The 16,714-nt window shown below is 44.6% G+C and overlaps 2 protein-coding genes across 8 annotated transcripts in view; both read left to right on the top strand.

The window, feature by feature from the left end:
• sorbs3 (sorbin and SH3 domain containing 3) overlaps nt 1-4,990 on the top strand; it is a 33,765-nt gene extending 28,775 nt beyond the window's left edge. For all 6 annotated transcript variants that reach the window (XM_061261243.1, XM_061261246.1, XM_061261245.1 and 3 more), the window contains 5 exons: nt 86-211; nt 888-1,466; nt 1,806-1,909; nt 2,161-2,267; nt 2,454-4,990. In XM_061261243.1, the coding sequence (XP_061117227.1) occupies nt 86-211; nt 888-1,466; nt 1,806-1,909; nt 2,161-2,267; nt 2,454-2,515 (978 nt within the window). In that variant the 3' untranslated portion in view covers nt 2,516-4,990. The remainder of the gene's footprint in view (nt 1-85; nt 212-887; nt 1,467-1,805; nt 1,910-2,160; nt 2,268-2,453) is intronic.
• A 695-nt stretch (nt 4,991-5,685) lies between these two features.
• Nucleotides 5,686-16,714, top strand: part of pdlim2 (PDZ and LIM domain 2 (mystique)) — a 41,724-nt gene continuing 30,695 nt past the window's right edge. The window contains exons 1-3 of one of the 2 annotated variants that reach the window (XM_061261610.1): nt 5,686-5,797; nt 14,577-14,717; nt 16,544-16,695. In XM_061261610.1, coding sequence (XP_061117594.1) covers nt 14,622-14,717; nt 16,544-16,695 — 248 coding nt within the window. In that variant the 5' untranslated portion in view covers nt 5,686-5,797; nt 14,577-14,621. The other variant, XM_061261609.1, reaches the window with a different exon arrangement.

The following is a 16,714-nucleotide window of genomic DNA, read 5'->3' as shown; positions in this document are numbered from 1 at the left end:
ACGAACAGACCCTACAGCGCTGGAATTCGCGCGGTCTTGCCTTTCCTTGGCCTCGCTGACCCTCCCTCTCCGTTTTCTCGAGCAGATCATCCCCCCGACCGAGAAGCCCACACCTATCAAGTCTCCCACCATCCAGGTGCTGGAGTACGGGGAGGCAGTCGCTCTCTTTAACTTCCCAGCAGACCTGCCTGTGGAGCTCTCCTTCCGAAAGGTCAGGCTCCCATATGACCCCTTCTCAGAGACCCGTGGGGTCAAACTCCCCTGGGCGTTCATCCATGCTGAGTAACCCGAACCAGCCTCAACATACATGGTGGCTGACGTTTAATCAAGTAAAATGTTATGAAAGTCCATAAAATTGTTTCTTTCAAGAGTAGGAAGCCAGATACGTGTGCAGGTGTTGGACTGTATTTCATGGTAAAAAATCAATATTTTACAGCATCCACTGATTCATGGAGCTTAGATGCCTATGGCTTGTGGATCTCAGACCATTCACAGATGTCACAAACATTCATGGCTTTTTCAGGCCACTCAGATATGTATTTTAGGCTAATCAGAAACATGTTAGCCTGACAAAATTTGATTTCAACTTAGAAACCAATGGAAGCATTTTTATGAAAACACAATATTTCATTTTGTTTTGGTGGTGATTGCTGAACTTACCAAACTGTGTTTGTTCCAAAACAAAATAGCATTTGCATTCAGTTTGTAGTTGAGGTTAAGGCCAAATGTTGATTGAATCCAGGCTGCTGTGTGGAGCTATCCCAGTGAAACTCTCTCTCTCTTACTCTCTTCCTCTCTTTCTCTCTTGTTCTCTCCCTCTCTTCCTCTCTCTCCTCCTCTCTCTCTCTCTCCCTCTCTTCCACTCCCTCTCTCCCTCTCTCTCTCAGGGAGAGCACATCTGTGTGACCAGGCGTGTCGATGACAGTTGGCTCGAGGGCAGGATCTCAGGCACCTCCCGCAGCGGCATCTTCCCTGCCAGCTACGTCCAAGTCAACAAGATGCCTCGCACCAAATCCTCGGACGAGTACCCTTCCTCGCCCGGCTCTCCCTCGCCCCTCAGTCCGGGACGGCCTCTCCACTCGCCCCTCTCCCCCTCTGCCTTCAGCCCCAACCGCAGCCCGCAGGCCTCGCCCGTGAAGCCTCACTCCCCGACCCCCCAGGCCCCATCGTCCCCGGGCCCCTACGGAGCGGCCGGCCTCCGGTCACGCTCGCCCCAGTCCCCCATACAGACCGCGCTCTCCAACCAGGCCTCCAACCAGGCCTCCAATCACTGGCCCGGCTCCTCCCCCGTCTCCACCTCCCCCACTCCGCAGGCCAACCACTGGAGCGGGACGCACCCTGCGGCCCAAAACTCCTTCAGCCGAGAGGCCAGTCTGCCGCTGGCGCCGTCCAATCAGGCATCGGGGGCTCCCCAGCGGGGAGGAGCCATGTCCAATGCCACGTCCAAGCCAGGTTATTCCACTCAGGTGTGTTTTTCGATTTCTTTGCGACTGGCTAATGATTTTTGAGAAACAGGGACAGGCTATTCTTCACCTCTGATTTTAATGGAATGATGAATACCAGTCATCTTCTTTGACATACTGTATATGAGCATTCAGTCATTGTTTTGTCGAAATGCAGAAATCACTTTTTAATTATCTCCTGAGATTCAAAAAGCCCTTTCTGCTTGGACAGAAGTGAGAATGTACACTTTCAGAACCCAAAGAGATTAGCATGGCTGTTTCAGTTAGTAATTAATTGTGGAGACACTGAACTTGTGCGTAAACTGCAGTGCAGGTTTTCAAAAATGTTTGTGCTCTCATAAGGATGGACCAATCACAAACTCCGTCCAGCCCAGCCAGCACAGCAAGGCTCCACCCACAGCACAAGTCTCTGCCAATCCAAGCTCCTCAGTGGTCCAACGGCAACCGTGAGTTTGAATTGAAGTCAGAATTGGATAAAATGAATGTAGCATATTTTTAGCAGCTCTTACTTTTTCAGAACTGACATCTGACATTTTATTTTGTATCCAGTCATTCATGTGACCAAGAGAAACGATATGTCTATGATCCACTAACACAAGAAAGTGAGATGGTTATGTAACCAGAATACAGTTATTTGCTATTTCTAGACAAGGTTAGTTCTTCCAATGTTCGTCCTCATCCCATTTCAATGCCTTAGGTATAAAGCCATTTATAACTACAAGCCCCAGAATGGTGATGAGCTGGAGCTACGAGAAGGAGATATTGTGCAGGTGATGGAGAAGTGTGATGACGGCTGGTTTGTAGGTAATGTGTCCATTTGATCCATGATTCATCATACGTTAGTGTCTTGTGCGCTGTCAAAATAAGTAAATAGTAAACTCAAGCCTGCCCTCTACTGGGTATAGCATGATATGACAAGTTTCATTTTTTAATGGAAAGAGATGGGTTCTGCAGTCTTGAAAATTACATGCGCCTGTTTTTCCTTCACAGGTACATCAGAAAGGACTCAAGCTTTCGGGACATTTCCAGGGAACTACGTGGCACTGGTCTAAGTGATTATCACTGTCCACCTGCTTCAAAACATGTTGGACTAAAATATCTGACTATTTATACAAATTTGCTTTAAGCAGCATACAAATCACAGTAGCCAGATAAGCACTAATTACACTTTCTCACCCTCCGTCCATCTCCCTTCTACAGCTTCATAGAATCATTGTCTGCATGCACAACTGACCAGGCGACCAAAGTGGCCACTCTTTGCTTTTGGCATGTTGGCCGTATCACATACCGGACTTGTAGTGTCTTTCTACAGCTGCTTGAACCAGGCTCCAAGATGTAGGGTCTTACAAGGACGATGTCAGGTGCTACAGAAAAGTAACCCCCACCAGCACCAGCCTTGCACCAGTACTGCAAAAACATTCCTTTGGATTGGATTAAAACTACAGCCTTTTTGAACTTTGGGATTTTGTATTGCCCATGGATTATCAAGCCATCTGTAAAACATATTGAACTCAAGAAGTATAAATCATTCCAGGTTTCACACTAAACCAAATGTTCTTTCAGGATTCAGTTGTGAGCCAATATTCCAACTGATAACAAAGTGCCTTTATTTTGAACAAAAATACCCAGATTGCATCATTCTTATGAGGTGTCTACCTTTCTCAGTGTTTTCAATGTCATGTAATGGAACAGAAGAAAGTGCCTTTTGAAAATTTTGATAAGTTTTTTTTGGGAAATGTGGCATATTTACCCATCGAGCTGAGTATTGCTGATTTACACGATAACAGCTTGTGTTCTTTAAAAAAATAACGAAAAAAGTGAGCTGTGCCAAATTTAGTTCCTTTTAATCCAGGATAATAGAACACTTTGGAAACACGCAACATGTCTGTCTTACACCATGTCTTCTGATCGGTTACGTTCAACGACTTGCTTTGCTTTATGAACTAAGTGATATTTAATCTATAATCCTGACTGCAGTGTTTGAGAAAGTGGCAGGACCAGAGAAAGTGATTAAATGAAAGCGAAAGCTGATAGCCTTCTAGAAGGACAGAATGACACTTGTGCCAAGTCGCCAATGGTTACGTGATCCAGGATGAGTTCAATAATGAAAATGTAACAGGGTCATCAATTTGGACCAGAGAAGAGACCAATCACAGAGCAGGATGAGGGCATAACCAGAGCCTTCCACTGGACTGATGGAATTTAAATGGAATTGTAACCCAGGTATCATGCTTAAAAACCATCTTTGTAATGTGTTTGTATTCCTGTATATCACATGCACCATTCATGCTTACTGTCCCAGTTTGTGATCAAATTCCCAAAGGCAATGAAGCAGAAAACAGCAAATTCCTCCAACAAAAGGGTCACAAAATACACCTGATTTCATTATGGTTGCTTTGTACTGGAGCACATGTGTTTGTTTACCAGCAATGAGGTGTGTATTGATTTAAAAATGAACAGATTAGGTCTGATGAATACATATATTACTTAAAACTGCTAATCATATAGGCTTGTGCAAACCTATAATCCATGCTAAGATGCAAGCAAGACAAGCACTGAGCCTTTACATGGCAGTGGACTTTTGCCTTGTGTTGTCACAATATGTGCTTGGTCATAGTCTGCTTCTCTGTGCCTTCTCTCCAATGTTCAGCCTTTTAACAAATAAGAGCCTAATTCTCATATTGGACATATTCAGGACCTCCAGGAAGAAAAGTATGGAATGACATAAAATACAAAATGGTGACACAGATGAACACATAGCAAAATCTCAAAGAGTTATGCATTTTTTTGACTTTTTTATCTAGCTGAATAAAAACAAAGCAAACATAGTTTGGTTCCTGGCTGTACCAGATATAGAGTAGTGCAGACACTGCAACTTTAAATCAGTTAATAAATTACAGAAATAAATAATATATTTTATTGGCAACAGAATGTATTGCATTATCTAAGGTACTCATATATTTGGATGATAATCAAATAAAATGTACTCAAGTGATGGAAAACCACCCAGTTGTCATTCATGAGGTCAGTGTGTCCTTTTATTTTGAGACCTTTTTGATACAGACCTGCTTAAATATACAGAATTATCTTATCTGCTTACCATATGCTTGTATTTAGCAGATTTGCCACAGAAATCCATCACAGTTAATTAGCCGTTCTACTCAACTGTACAGTTGGGGAAAAAATATAAACTCAGTGAGCAATTTATTAGGTATTTATTAGACTTATTGGTCTTCTGCTGCTGTAGCCTATCCACTTAAGAGGTTTGGTGCACTGTGTGTTCAGAGATGCTCTTCATACCAATGAGCAGGATGTTTTTTGTTTTTCGCACCATTCTCTGTAAACTCTAGAAACTGTTGTGCGTGAAAATCCCAGGAGATCAGCAGTTTCTGAGATATTCAAACCAACAATCATTCCATGTCTGCATGCTTTCATGCATTTAGTTGCTGCCACATGACTGGTTGATTAAATATTTGCATTAACAAGCTGGTGTACAGGTCTACCTAATAAAGTGCTCCGTGAGGGTATCCCTTCCCTATACTTTTTTCATACTAACAGCACATTTGGACATTTGGAAGACACTACCACTCTCCATCGTAGGTATATTTTTTTATTTTAAAAACAATAACCTGCCTTAACACAGTAGCAACATTTTGGTTATTTAGCTTTATGAAGACGTGTTAATTGGCTCAAGGTCAAATCCGATGACGCAGAGCTGCCCTGTGCAGTAGTGATTGTATTCATTTATTACATTTTTTTGTAAAATCTGTTACATTGTTATATAAATGCAATTCGATTTTTCCACAGGCGAGTTATTTCCACAGACGTTGCCATCGAAAACAGAATATTTTCTTCAGTTAATAGAGTAGGCTACGCTTTTTAATTTTCAGAAAGACTAGTTTAATTTAAATCTTCTTTTTGTTTAATGTATAATACGTGGGTAAACAATTGGTTAACCGGTTTTCTTAAACTAGTAAAGAAACCCCCTAAACTGACATCATTACCAACTGTTGAAAAATAGCTACTGCAGACCACTCTCCGTATGACATACTGCCGTTGTTTCTTATTGAGAGACGAGCGACTAATGAACGGGTGGTTCTCACAAACCTTTTGTTGGAGTGAGCATGTCTAAATTCCGAAATTTACCGTTAGATGGCGCATTGAATCAAGGTCTGCACGTTGTCCCTTAGCGTCGAATTAATATCTCAATTAACCGCCGCCCATATTTCCCTTACTACACGCCCCATATGTTCTTCTGCCATGCTTTAAATCCTTTATTTTGATTATAACACGTGGCATATGAAGTCATTCACGGAGCTGTGGCGTGCTTGCAGGTGACGTTGTCAATTCACTCTACCTATGGAACAGGTTCGAGGAAACGCATTTTTGAGAGCATCTGAATAAGTCATTTTAGTTTTCAAAGCTGGGTGGCTGTGGTTTGGTCACATGGACGATATATAATACCGCAGTGCGACTCGCTAACACAGACACGGATAGTCATCCTGTGAGACTTTTTTTTTTTTGCTGATTTGCTTTCTGGGGAGACAGACGAACGGCCAGCTCCACTAAAGACGCATACTACACTCTGAGCTCTCGCTTTTCAGTTTGTCTGTTTGACGCACTTGACGTGTAGTAGCCTAGCCACCAGGAAATCTACGTTCCGCAGGTGTATGCTACAAGCAACGGCTGTTTTACTTAACGATTTCATCTTGAACGGCGTACCTGGTAAGATTTCTTATTTTCAAATGCATGCCCGAGTGCTAGTTATATTATGTAATCGTATCCAATTTATGGCCAGGTATAGCACTGGCGTCAAAAGATGAGCATCAACTGGATATTTGCATTCCTTAAGGTAAATTAGCGTGGGCAATGCTGCATCTGTCACGTTGTGCAGTTGCTGCATAACTTAGCTACAGTGTTCAGAATATTGTTAAACTTCAGGTGCGTGATAATAGCCTATGAAAAGGAGCCGCGCGTTCTAGCCAAATTAATTCGCATCCAAATCAATACATTTATTTGATAGTCTGCTTGCAGGTTTAACATATGCACCAAAGAGTGCACAAACACGTTTTTTTATTTTATTGTTATATTTAGAGTGTTTGCGCTCAAACACTGTATGCTTCCATGTATTAGTCAAATAATTTCGGCGGCTGGAAAGCAGCGATTCTGTACTTTTTATTCACTTGTCTAGCTGGTCCTAGTCCCTTCTGGGGGCATTTTCCAGTCTGACTGGTTGAGAAATAAAGCGGCTGGGCATGACTTTGTAGCCTAATTATTTGAAGGTAAATAGGTAAAATGAAGGTAAATAGCCTATAATGTAGAGTTGTGTGTTAAGGTTGGCCTACTTGCTTGTAATTAAATGTCGCGAGGATTGATGCAATTGATGCGGATTGACAAAAATGAGAAGGTATTGTCCGCACGCCCTTTTGACTGGAAAAAAGTTGGGTTGCTTAGAGACGTTCCAGGCTGGATATAATCTTTTGGTGCAAAAACACTGTACCATGCAATTTAAGAATTGCTTCAGATTGCCATTTAAGTCTAAAGACTCTAAAATTGCTCATAAATACAGACTCTGTGAGTCAGGTTTTTTGTGCAGCATGTTGAACTGCTTTTAAAACCGTTTGAACATTGGAAAACTGTTATCAGAACCACCCCATCTCAAGATGGCATGGGTTGAATTAGCCTTTTGTGAGACATTGTGCTTTGCACACCCAGAAATGAATTGGCAGTGTTGAGGTGTTTTATGGAGGTTCAGTTCGGGATGTAGCTTAGGTGTTTCATCAAATAAAGGCACTGTGCAGTGATGCAGTGTTGAAGTGGTTTACAAAAGTGAGTAAGAACCTCCTTTGACTTCAGTCCTGCCACACCTATGGGAACCAATTCCTTGAAATATTTTAACTATGACTATGATCAGAGGGGAGATTTAATTTGAATCTTTAGTTCATACCTCACCATGTCTAGATTCATATGATCATATTTGCTGTGTGCCAGTCGCTATATGTATAGAGGGCCACTCTTTAATGCTTTGGACAACTTTCAGATATTGCAATCTGTTTGTCCTTAACTGCTGTTTTGTGTACAAAGCCTGTTTATTCTGCCATAGTGGATATTGTTGACACCTAGTGTGAGATTTTACAGTGTTTCATTCGAAAGGAACAGTAACTGTAATGACTTAATTTAGTAGGACTTCCTTATGAGCTCAAGTCGAACAGCTGTTTAGACAATTGCCTTGAAATTTGAGGAATAGCGCTGTACTTAAGTGACAATTAAATACCCAGGAAGTCAGTTAAAGACAGTGTTTAAGTAGAATTGAGTGACCAGGTATTATGGCAGGAGCACAGGCCTGTGTTTAAATCATTGGCTTGAGCTGCAGTGTGAGGCTCTTCCGTAAAACAGACCCTGTTCAGTGGTTGTAGATTTGCTTGTGAGCCCCAGTGGGACTTTGCATGGATGTTCTTGTCATCAGTTGGCTTACGGTTTATTCCTCCATCTGGAGTTCTCCAAAGCACCTGTGCTGGGGTGGTTTTTGGGCCGTGCCTGGATTGTGCCGACTGTGCGAGACTTAAATGGGCAGGGGAAAAAGCTGGATATGTCCCCCCCACCCCCCCCCGGAGCTCACGTGAAAAAGCCAACCACCAGCCCCAATTCATCCCTGTGACTGGAATTTGCGCTGCACCTCCTCTTTGTGTGGTACTGCCTTTCACACACAAACTCCCCTCCTTTCATTTTCAATTGTGCCTGGTTTCCTGACTCCTCCAGCATGCTGATTGGGCAGTCCCCCTCGCCGCAGGACACAAACATACAGCCCTCTGGTATTTTGGCCTCTCTGGAAAGGAATGGGTGTACTGTAGGGTTTGAGAGAGCGAATGAGTCGGGGTGACATGAGCGAGGCTTGTCAAGAGCAGGTAGCAATTCTGCGGAGAAGTTATTTTGTTAGGCCACTTCCTTTCTCAAAAATAACAATGCTAACAATGTTATGCTCTCTAGACCTTTGAGAACCACTTGAATGATTTGACCGTGGAAGCTGTCGTCTTAGCAGAACTCCACCTCATCTATTTTTGATGTACAGTATCTGTTGAACAGTACTCCCTGTTATCAGTCTGACACATATTTAGTCATTTAGTAATTTCAGTCACAGGAAATTGTACCCTTACATATAATCTGCTGACTTATAAATGATGAAAGCACTTTCTAGTTGCTTGTGTCTGCGTCCATGATTATCTTGTGGTGAGGTTTGTCATAGACTAAACATCAGAAAAATATGAACAACAGGCAGGTTTATCGTCACATGTATTTCAGTTGGATAAAAACGTATGAAATTTGCAGCTCTGTTTTGCATCCCCACAACAAACCCTGTTATCAGTTTTACCAGTTTTGGTATGTAACCAAACACTCAATGTTAAACTGGTTATGGAGAGATGCACCATTGCGACAGGATATTGTGAAAACCTTTGCAAATGGTGGCTGGTTGTTTGACTAGAATTGTAACATATGCAGAGTTGAGTAATAGATGCATCACTCAGGTGCCGATGTCTGGTTTCCTTTCGTTCCAGGTAATTAACGTAACAATTAGTGCTACTGATTGGCCAGCCTGTCCTCACTTTTGGCTTGCAGGTAAAGACAGGATGGAAAACCAGCATTTCTTGTGACCGTGATTTGAGATGAAGATGATGCAATGACCTGATTGCTATGCTGGGGCTCCATGTAGTAGTAATGTGCTTGGATGATGCTAATATACTGATGTCAAGCTCTCTCTCTCTGTGTTGTACTGAAAATTGGTGCAAAGTAGTAGGATTCTTGTTGTGACACAGTTGTAGAGCAAAATGTCCTGCAATTGGACAAAAACGCTTATACACACAGGGCTTAAAATATACTTTTGTCTGGAATTTTATTTCCCAGGAGTATTGCCATTAAGGGTACCACTGTAATGTTCTACATTGAGTAATCTTGGCAATTACTCCTGATTAATCTCAGTAATTCTGAGGTTAATTTGATCTTTTTAAGAAGATGCCCCTAAGATAGCTATGAACTAATTTCATTCCACTCAAATAGCTGTTAGGCATGATTCATCAGTCAAAACAATTTCCCTGCTGTCTTCACATATTTGACATGCCTTCATCAGCTTTGAGATGGCAATGTTGTCTGATCACTAATGTTTCAGGTGGGAGAATATTTTCCCAGCCTGTCATTTGGCAGATATAGGGAGAGGTGTTTCTCCCCACCTCTCCTCAGAGTGCATGCGTCTGAGGCCACACACTTGCCGTCAGAATGGGAGCGCATAAAGCAGGGCAAGGCGAAGTTAGGAAAAAGGCAGAGGCCAGTCCAGGAAAGGGCCTATGGAAAATGTCCGGGAGCAGCAGTCTCGTCTCATCCAATTTGAGCTGTGTGGAAAGCGTTCTCTGAACTTGATGGTCTGGTAGATTGTGTCTGTTCCCTGAAGCCCTTGCAAGCTACCGTGAGGCAAAATGCCTGCCTGCTGCTTGTGGTACGTTCACCCAGAGCTAAATCATGAGGTCGGCTGCATCTGATACTTCTGCCAATATTCGGGCATTAGCCCACTTCTCAATTATCAGTTCTCTTTTATCGTCACTGGCCGGGGGATTCACGCTGGGGTCACAGGAATAAGAAACCATGTGGGCAAAGCCGCAGCCAAGCAGGGTAGAGATGAGCAGTTTCAGCACAGTTGCACAACCTAATCAGACACAGGAATCTTCATTATCCCATCATCTTTGAAGCAAATTGATCAAAAGAGAATGTGCTTTCCATCCCGGACAGCTGAATGGGGCGCAGATGAAACTATTGACCTCAGGGGTGTTTGCGTGTTTGTGCGTAATTGTACTGTACTTATCTTGGCTAAACTGTGTGTAATTCCATCGACTTGTCTTTGCAAGTTGCACACATGCTCTTGAAAACTTAGTTGCTCTTTGAAGTTTTCCAAAACTTGCATAAAGGACATGTAAACAAGAGCTGACTAACGTAGTAGATTTAGTGTGGTGTCTTATTTTTGGAAATATTTTCCTCTTTTTCCACTAAATTTGGCATTGACATCTGCACCACAAGTTGCAGTCTACCACTGGCATCCTGTGCTGCTGCCGGTTGTCGACTGCTCTGATGTACTTCTCTGTAAGGCAGTAACTGCCATCTACTACAGGAGAGCTTGCACCAATTGGCGGGGAGGCATAATCTCTAACTGATGACAGTTTGTTTCCAGGGTTGTGTGCCTGCTGTGTTGTTTGAACAAATGAATGCAGCAGCAGGATGAGGCCACTTGTGTCCTGCCTCTATGCACTTCTAGAGGGCTAGCCGCATAGGCATAGATTAAACCACCACCAGGCCCAGTTTGGGGTCATGGTGAATGCCTTTACCAGTTGGTCTACTAAGGAGCCCATAATGGAGCATTCAGTGTATCCTTCAGAATGGCTTGATGGGCTCTATGGCCTTCCTCAGAACCGCGCTGATGTACAGGGCCTCTTTACAGTAACGCTATCTGCGCCTGCTGCCAGGTCGGGGATGTTCTCCGACATTCCCCGGCAGCAGTTAACTGCCTGTAAGTGGCTTCTGAGCCAGCCACCAAATAACATCCTCCTCATGTTCCATTCCAGTCTTAGGAGCCTCAGTACTGGGGCGCATAAGTGCCTACAGGTGGTGCATGGTTCCATCTCATCTTGGCCACATTACTCTAATCCGCCTGTCTCCAACAATCATCGTTGGCCCTGCATCACATGATTAGAGGGGCCCGTAACTGTACACCTCGTAAGCAGCCGGAGACTTGCCGGGATTTGCAGTTCGGAACACAAGCCGGCAGCACCAAGAAGCGACAAGTGCCTGCAGGTGTTTTTCCAGGTTACACCTTTCCGTCCGTTTCTGCTCCCTCAATTGACTCCTCTCGGACTCTCACTCATGGCACCTGCACAATGAATTGGTGTTAACCATGACCAAATTTTTCCATTAAACTGTCAAAGTAAGAATCTCATATACATATTGCTTACAGCAAGATGATTGCTTTCATTTTTCATTTGTTCAGTTCAACAATTACCATCCCATTTGTCCAAATCACAGCCAACCTTCCAATTTATCATTTTTTTACCTTCAACAATCCACCTTTTTTAATGAAGCTGCTGATATGTGGATGTACAGGAAACTCCCTGCATCAGATGAATGAGCAAATGCTAACAATGGCCATGAAAGGGTTACACCCCCTGATGGTGACCCATCCGCCCAGTACTGCTTCGATACTGGGAGGGGAACGGCCCGGCCCTGCCTCAGCAAATTTCTGCGCTAATGCCTCACCTCACGCATACCTTCTCAACTGGATTGACCACTCTGTTGCTCGCATACCTCTCCTGTTGTGTTCTGAGTGTTTCACTCGCTGCCTGGCAACATCAGTGCGACTTCAATCACATAGAAACCACACTTTAAAGAACACCTGTCAACGCCTGCTCTATTAAGCTTGAATCTGTCTTGAATTCGTATAATTTGCGATGCGTCACCCTAAAAATCTGTAAAACACTGCAAATATAAAAACTGTGAAGTAGGCCTATGTACTTAAAGTGATTCTACTGACATAGCATTTCCATGGAATTTCAAGAGAACGCTTGTTTAGAACAACAGTTTTTAATATCAGCAAAGCACAGGAACCATAATATTGTATCAAGATCTTCCTGAATAAGTATAACACTCAATAAGGAAACAAAAATACTATGTTTTCTTGAATAGCTAGGCATTTTTGATATTCTATCTCTCGTCTTAAAGAAATCATTTACCCTATTGCTTGAACATGACTTTGAATGTGAACTGATTTGAGGTTGTCTTGGTAAGTCTTGGGGTTAATTGGAGAAGATGCTCCTTTGGTAATTGTAGAGTACTAATTGAAGTACTGAGGGCTCAGGACACTGGGTCATGTTGTTCCCTGTGATGAAGTGATGCACATCGCCATAGCACTCGCCGTTTCTCATGGCCACAGCAATTAAGAGCTCCTAATGATGCAGAGCCTCATAATCTCACTAATGGCCCAAATCTGCTAATGATCGGGTGTGTTGTGCGTCCCTCCTCTCAAGCACTTCAGGAATGCTTGAGCACGGATGCCACAGTTCCCGCCATGGTGGAGACTTGGCCTTTCTTCTGTAAGAGGCTCACCCTGTTCCTATTTGGCTATGGGATCATGGTCTAATCTTGATGGTCTTTGGTTGGATGAAGTTATTAATGTGGTTTATTACTGAACTGAGTAGAAGAAGCTGGCTTTTTATATTTTCGCCTGGGGCAAGAAAAAGCAGGGGGCTGGCCTGCCGTGGGGTCTCAGTCCTGTCCCTCTCCCTGCAGCTCACTGCATGAGATACAGTGAGTTCACTAAGCTAATGACCAGTGACCCCAGCTAAAGAATTAATTGCCCTCTTGTTCAGGCTATGGGGGGCGGGGGGGACGATGTAATCTTCTATAATGGGTTCTGAAGTGCTCACTAACAATTCTGAACTCTGTTCATCCAGCATCAAATGATCCGCCCAGAGTCCATAAGCACAATCATTGTTGTCATTTTTGACCAGTGTGCTATTTCCTGACTTATGATGGAGAGTCTGCTCATTTCTGAAAGCTACAATGACACACTGCAGTTATGCTGCAGTTTTGCTAAGATGGCCAAATCATATGCTTGGGATCCAAGACTTCCAGATCTGCACGGGGGCCAAGTCAACGGTTACTGGAAAACAACTCAGTCCTTCGCCGCTGTGTCTCCTACAGAAAAATCATAAGTGGGAAACTAGTGATATGAAATGGTCAGCATGTCTTCAGCATATGCAAATGTGATGACTGTTCAGTTTTCTTGTCAAGAAGCAATGCAATATTACTGATAAGATGAGGCACACAGTCATGTGATGTACCAAGGTTCAGATATTGAACTGCTACCATCAATACTGCCTGCATTCCTGACCAGTTTAAATGAGTAACACCTAGCAGCAGCAGCAAATGAAAGCATAATAAAACAGTGACTATATTCAGATGTTTACTCTATAATGGTGCAAAATCTTGGCAGTCGATCAGTTTTGAGCAGGTAGGGTAGGCCTGCCTCTGGAGCAGTGCGGAGCTGTCCCCCGGTGTCGTGTATGAGCCTGCACCGCCGAAGAGGATTTCAGCAACAGTTGAACCTTACAACCTTGTAACCTCGCTCCTTCAACACCTGCAGTTGCGCAACTCGCCTGACTTTCAAGACATTCTCAACTTATCAACTTGGGGAAAAACGTCAGATCTCTAGCATTTCAGCTGAGCTTGAAGTAAAGTTGTTGTCAGGGCCTTGTTTGTTGTAAATTTGTCTTCCAGACAAGGTGAAATTCTCAGACCTTCTCCATTTGCGTATATTCTCTTTTAATGTGTAAATTAACTGAAGTGGGAACACTGTAGCAACTGGTTTTAGTGATTTAAATGCAGAAAAGCTTTAATGCTGTAAATGTACTGCCACAGACTTGGGCTACAACAGGGCTGTTGTAGCTGGAGTAGCTCTGGTCCCACCAGGGACCCAGAGCTAGGTGAGGGGTCACTGCGGTGGGGCCTTTGTGTCTGCTCTGGTCCCCCTCCACAGAGTAGTGTGCATGGCAACAGGGCTGGAACACCGGTGTGTGAACACTAACACATGGGCAGAGGTATTGCGGCCAGCACATTCTCAGCTCTAGGTAGTAGGAAACCATGGGTCTTGTCTCTTGCCACAGAGTTAGATGTTATTTCAGCAGAGGGGGCAGCAAAGCTGGTTGAACTCTGGAATCTTTCTTCACAATAACAGCTGTGATTGTCATGTTCTCTATTGTATCGGTCGTGTTTAGCTTAATCTCTGTTTTGTCTGTAAGACATTTGGTACTCATGAAAGCTCTGGGTTCACAAGCGGCAATTCCGCAATGGCAGCCTTGCCTCTGGGTTTCAAATTCCTTCCATTCCATTTTAATGTGTCTATTTACAAAATGACCGGCTATCCGAGAGTTTAGAGGAGCAGTCATTCACCAGGAGACAAAAGCAAAAGGCAGGGCAGGTGATAGCAATTGCCTTACTCACCTGAGTTCAACTCTGTCCCCCCGCGCACACACACACACAGGCTCGCTCGCTCACTCACTCTCCATTTCTCTCTGTCTTCAGCAGGTACACAGGCCTCATAAAGCAGTGGGCACTGGCCGTGGTCTCATGATGGCTTTTACAGTGAACCTGAATGGCCCATCTCCCTGGGGCTTCAGAATATCTGGAGGGAGGGACTTCAAGAAGGCAATAACAGTTTCCAAGGTAATGGCTAAATCAACCTTTTTTTTTTTTTTTTTTTACAAATGAGGAATGCAAGCACGGATACGTGTAGAGCTTTAATGAATGGGCAGAAATACAATGTCATATTAACTGCAGCATAACCTGTAATTTAACAGGAGTAAGAAATGGCGTCGGTATCCAGCTGTATCCTCAGACACTGCGTTTGTTTGTGTCTCCCAGTCGCTACCTGTTTCCCTGGCTACGGCTCTCGGTCCTGGGGGAGCTAGCGCGCTCCTTCAGGAGGAAACCACTGATTACATTCACGGGGGACGGAGGTCTGAACGCGGGGGCCATTGTTTTATTTGATGTGTGTTTTTCCAAGCCTCCGCGGCGGAGAAACAGGAAGATGGAGCCCTGAGTCGGTGTGTGCGAGAGGAGACAGCCCTCCGTAAACAAGTTGAGGAATCCGGGGGCAGCCTGCGTCTGTGCCTCCGGTTGGTCTGGGTCTGTTCTAATACCACGCGTGCCCTGCCTTCTCCCAGCCCCCGATGACCCTCAACTGCCATGGGCGCTGCTTCTTCTGATGCTAGAATTTTAATTCCCGACAAATGTGCGTTGAGCTGGGTATTGGCCATGAATCGCACATGCCTTCAGAAATGCCTACAAATCATTAAGGGGCAGAGTATAGTATCCTGCCTGTCCCCAACCCTGCCTTGCTTAAAAAAGCACTGTTGACCTCTCTAGTATGTCAACTGTCAGAGGTCCTGACCATGGGTCATTGGTTTTCATTTGAGTCTGTTCGGTAGTTGTGTCTCATTGGCCAACACGTACAGAGAAATTGCCGGAATCCCGTGACATTCCCTCTTTGAGAGGGAACCCTCATGGCCGAGTGCAGTCGTAAAAGCGCATGTTGAACAGTGGTGCTCCACACCAGCCTGCCCCTGCCTACTTCGCTCCGTAGGCATGCACTTGTGGCCCCCTGTGCCCTCGGGTTTCTAGTTTGAAGTGGGCAGAGCCTGGCACCAAATTGCTGGTGCCCTCTCTTCGGGTCAGCCTGAAAGGGGAACAGCCCCCGTTTTCGCAGACCAGCATCTTTAGTTTTTGTGAAGTGAGGCATGCCCTGATTGAAAAAGGCACACACCATTGTGGGTTGCCACAGCAACGCTTAATTGCCACTTGAATAGACCCACAAACATGGCACCTCTGCCCTCTTGCTTATGGTGAAGGAGCCCTATCCTACCCTACCCTGGTATTCTTGTGTGCTGTGCCATTTTGGGCTCACCGCTGGTCCCCCTCCGGCCTTACGGTTGCAGGCCCTTTCTTGGTGTAATTGTGTCACAGCCTATTGGCTCTAAATCGTGCCTAGTTCTCATAAAGAACACTGGACCGTGTGTGTTTTTGTCTTGTGCGCTTGTGTGCGAGTGTGTGTTTATTTGGAGATGTGCTGCAGCCGAGCTTGAACAGTCTGGTCGTTGTGGGCCGCTGCCCTTGTTGTGCGGTAAGCCTGAGGAGGAGGCTGTTCCCTGTTCAATAAGGTCCTTTCTGTACCAGAGCACCCCCTGAGAGAGCTTCTCAAAGGAGCAGACAAGCCACTAACTGCAGCAAGTCACTTCCATTGATCTTCAGGTTCCAGGCCCCTCGCCGGCATGTGATTTGCTGCCCCTTTATTGAAGGGATGGGAAATCAAGTGCATCTGTTCACTTGAATGGCTAATGGAAAACTAGGTCAGGCAGCAGGGTCCCATTTCTGGGTGCCGCCATTTTGACTTTTTGTGTTTCCATTTTCCAGCAGCCCCTTGGGACCATCATTCATCCCTCTTAATAAAGGTGTGTGTTTGTGTGTGTATGTGTGTGTGTGTGTGCTCCTAGGTGAATGGGGGCAGCAAAGCCGCACAGGCCAGCCTGCAGCCAGGAGACGTCATCATGGAGATCAATGGGGAGAACACGGCAGACATGCTGCATGTGGAAGCACAGAACAAGATCAAGAACTCTAAGACCCAGCTGCAGATGCTGGTGGACAGGTGAGGACAAGGGCTGCCG

This window comes from Conger conger, chromosome 11 (assembly GCF_963514075.1).
Source record: "Conger conger chromosome 11, fConCon1.1, whole genome shotgun sequence".
Classification (NCBI taxonomy): domain Eukaryota; kingdom Metazoa; phylum Chordata; class Actinopteri; order Anguilliformes; family Congridae; genus Conger; species Conger conger.
The sequence above is the reverse complement of the archived record's forward strand: the minus strand, read 5'-3'. Positions and strand labels throughout refer to the sequence as shown.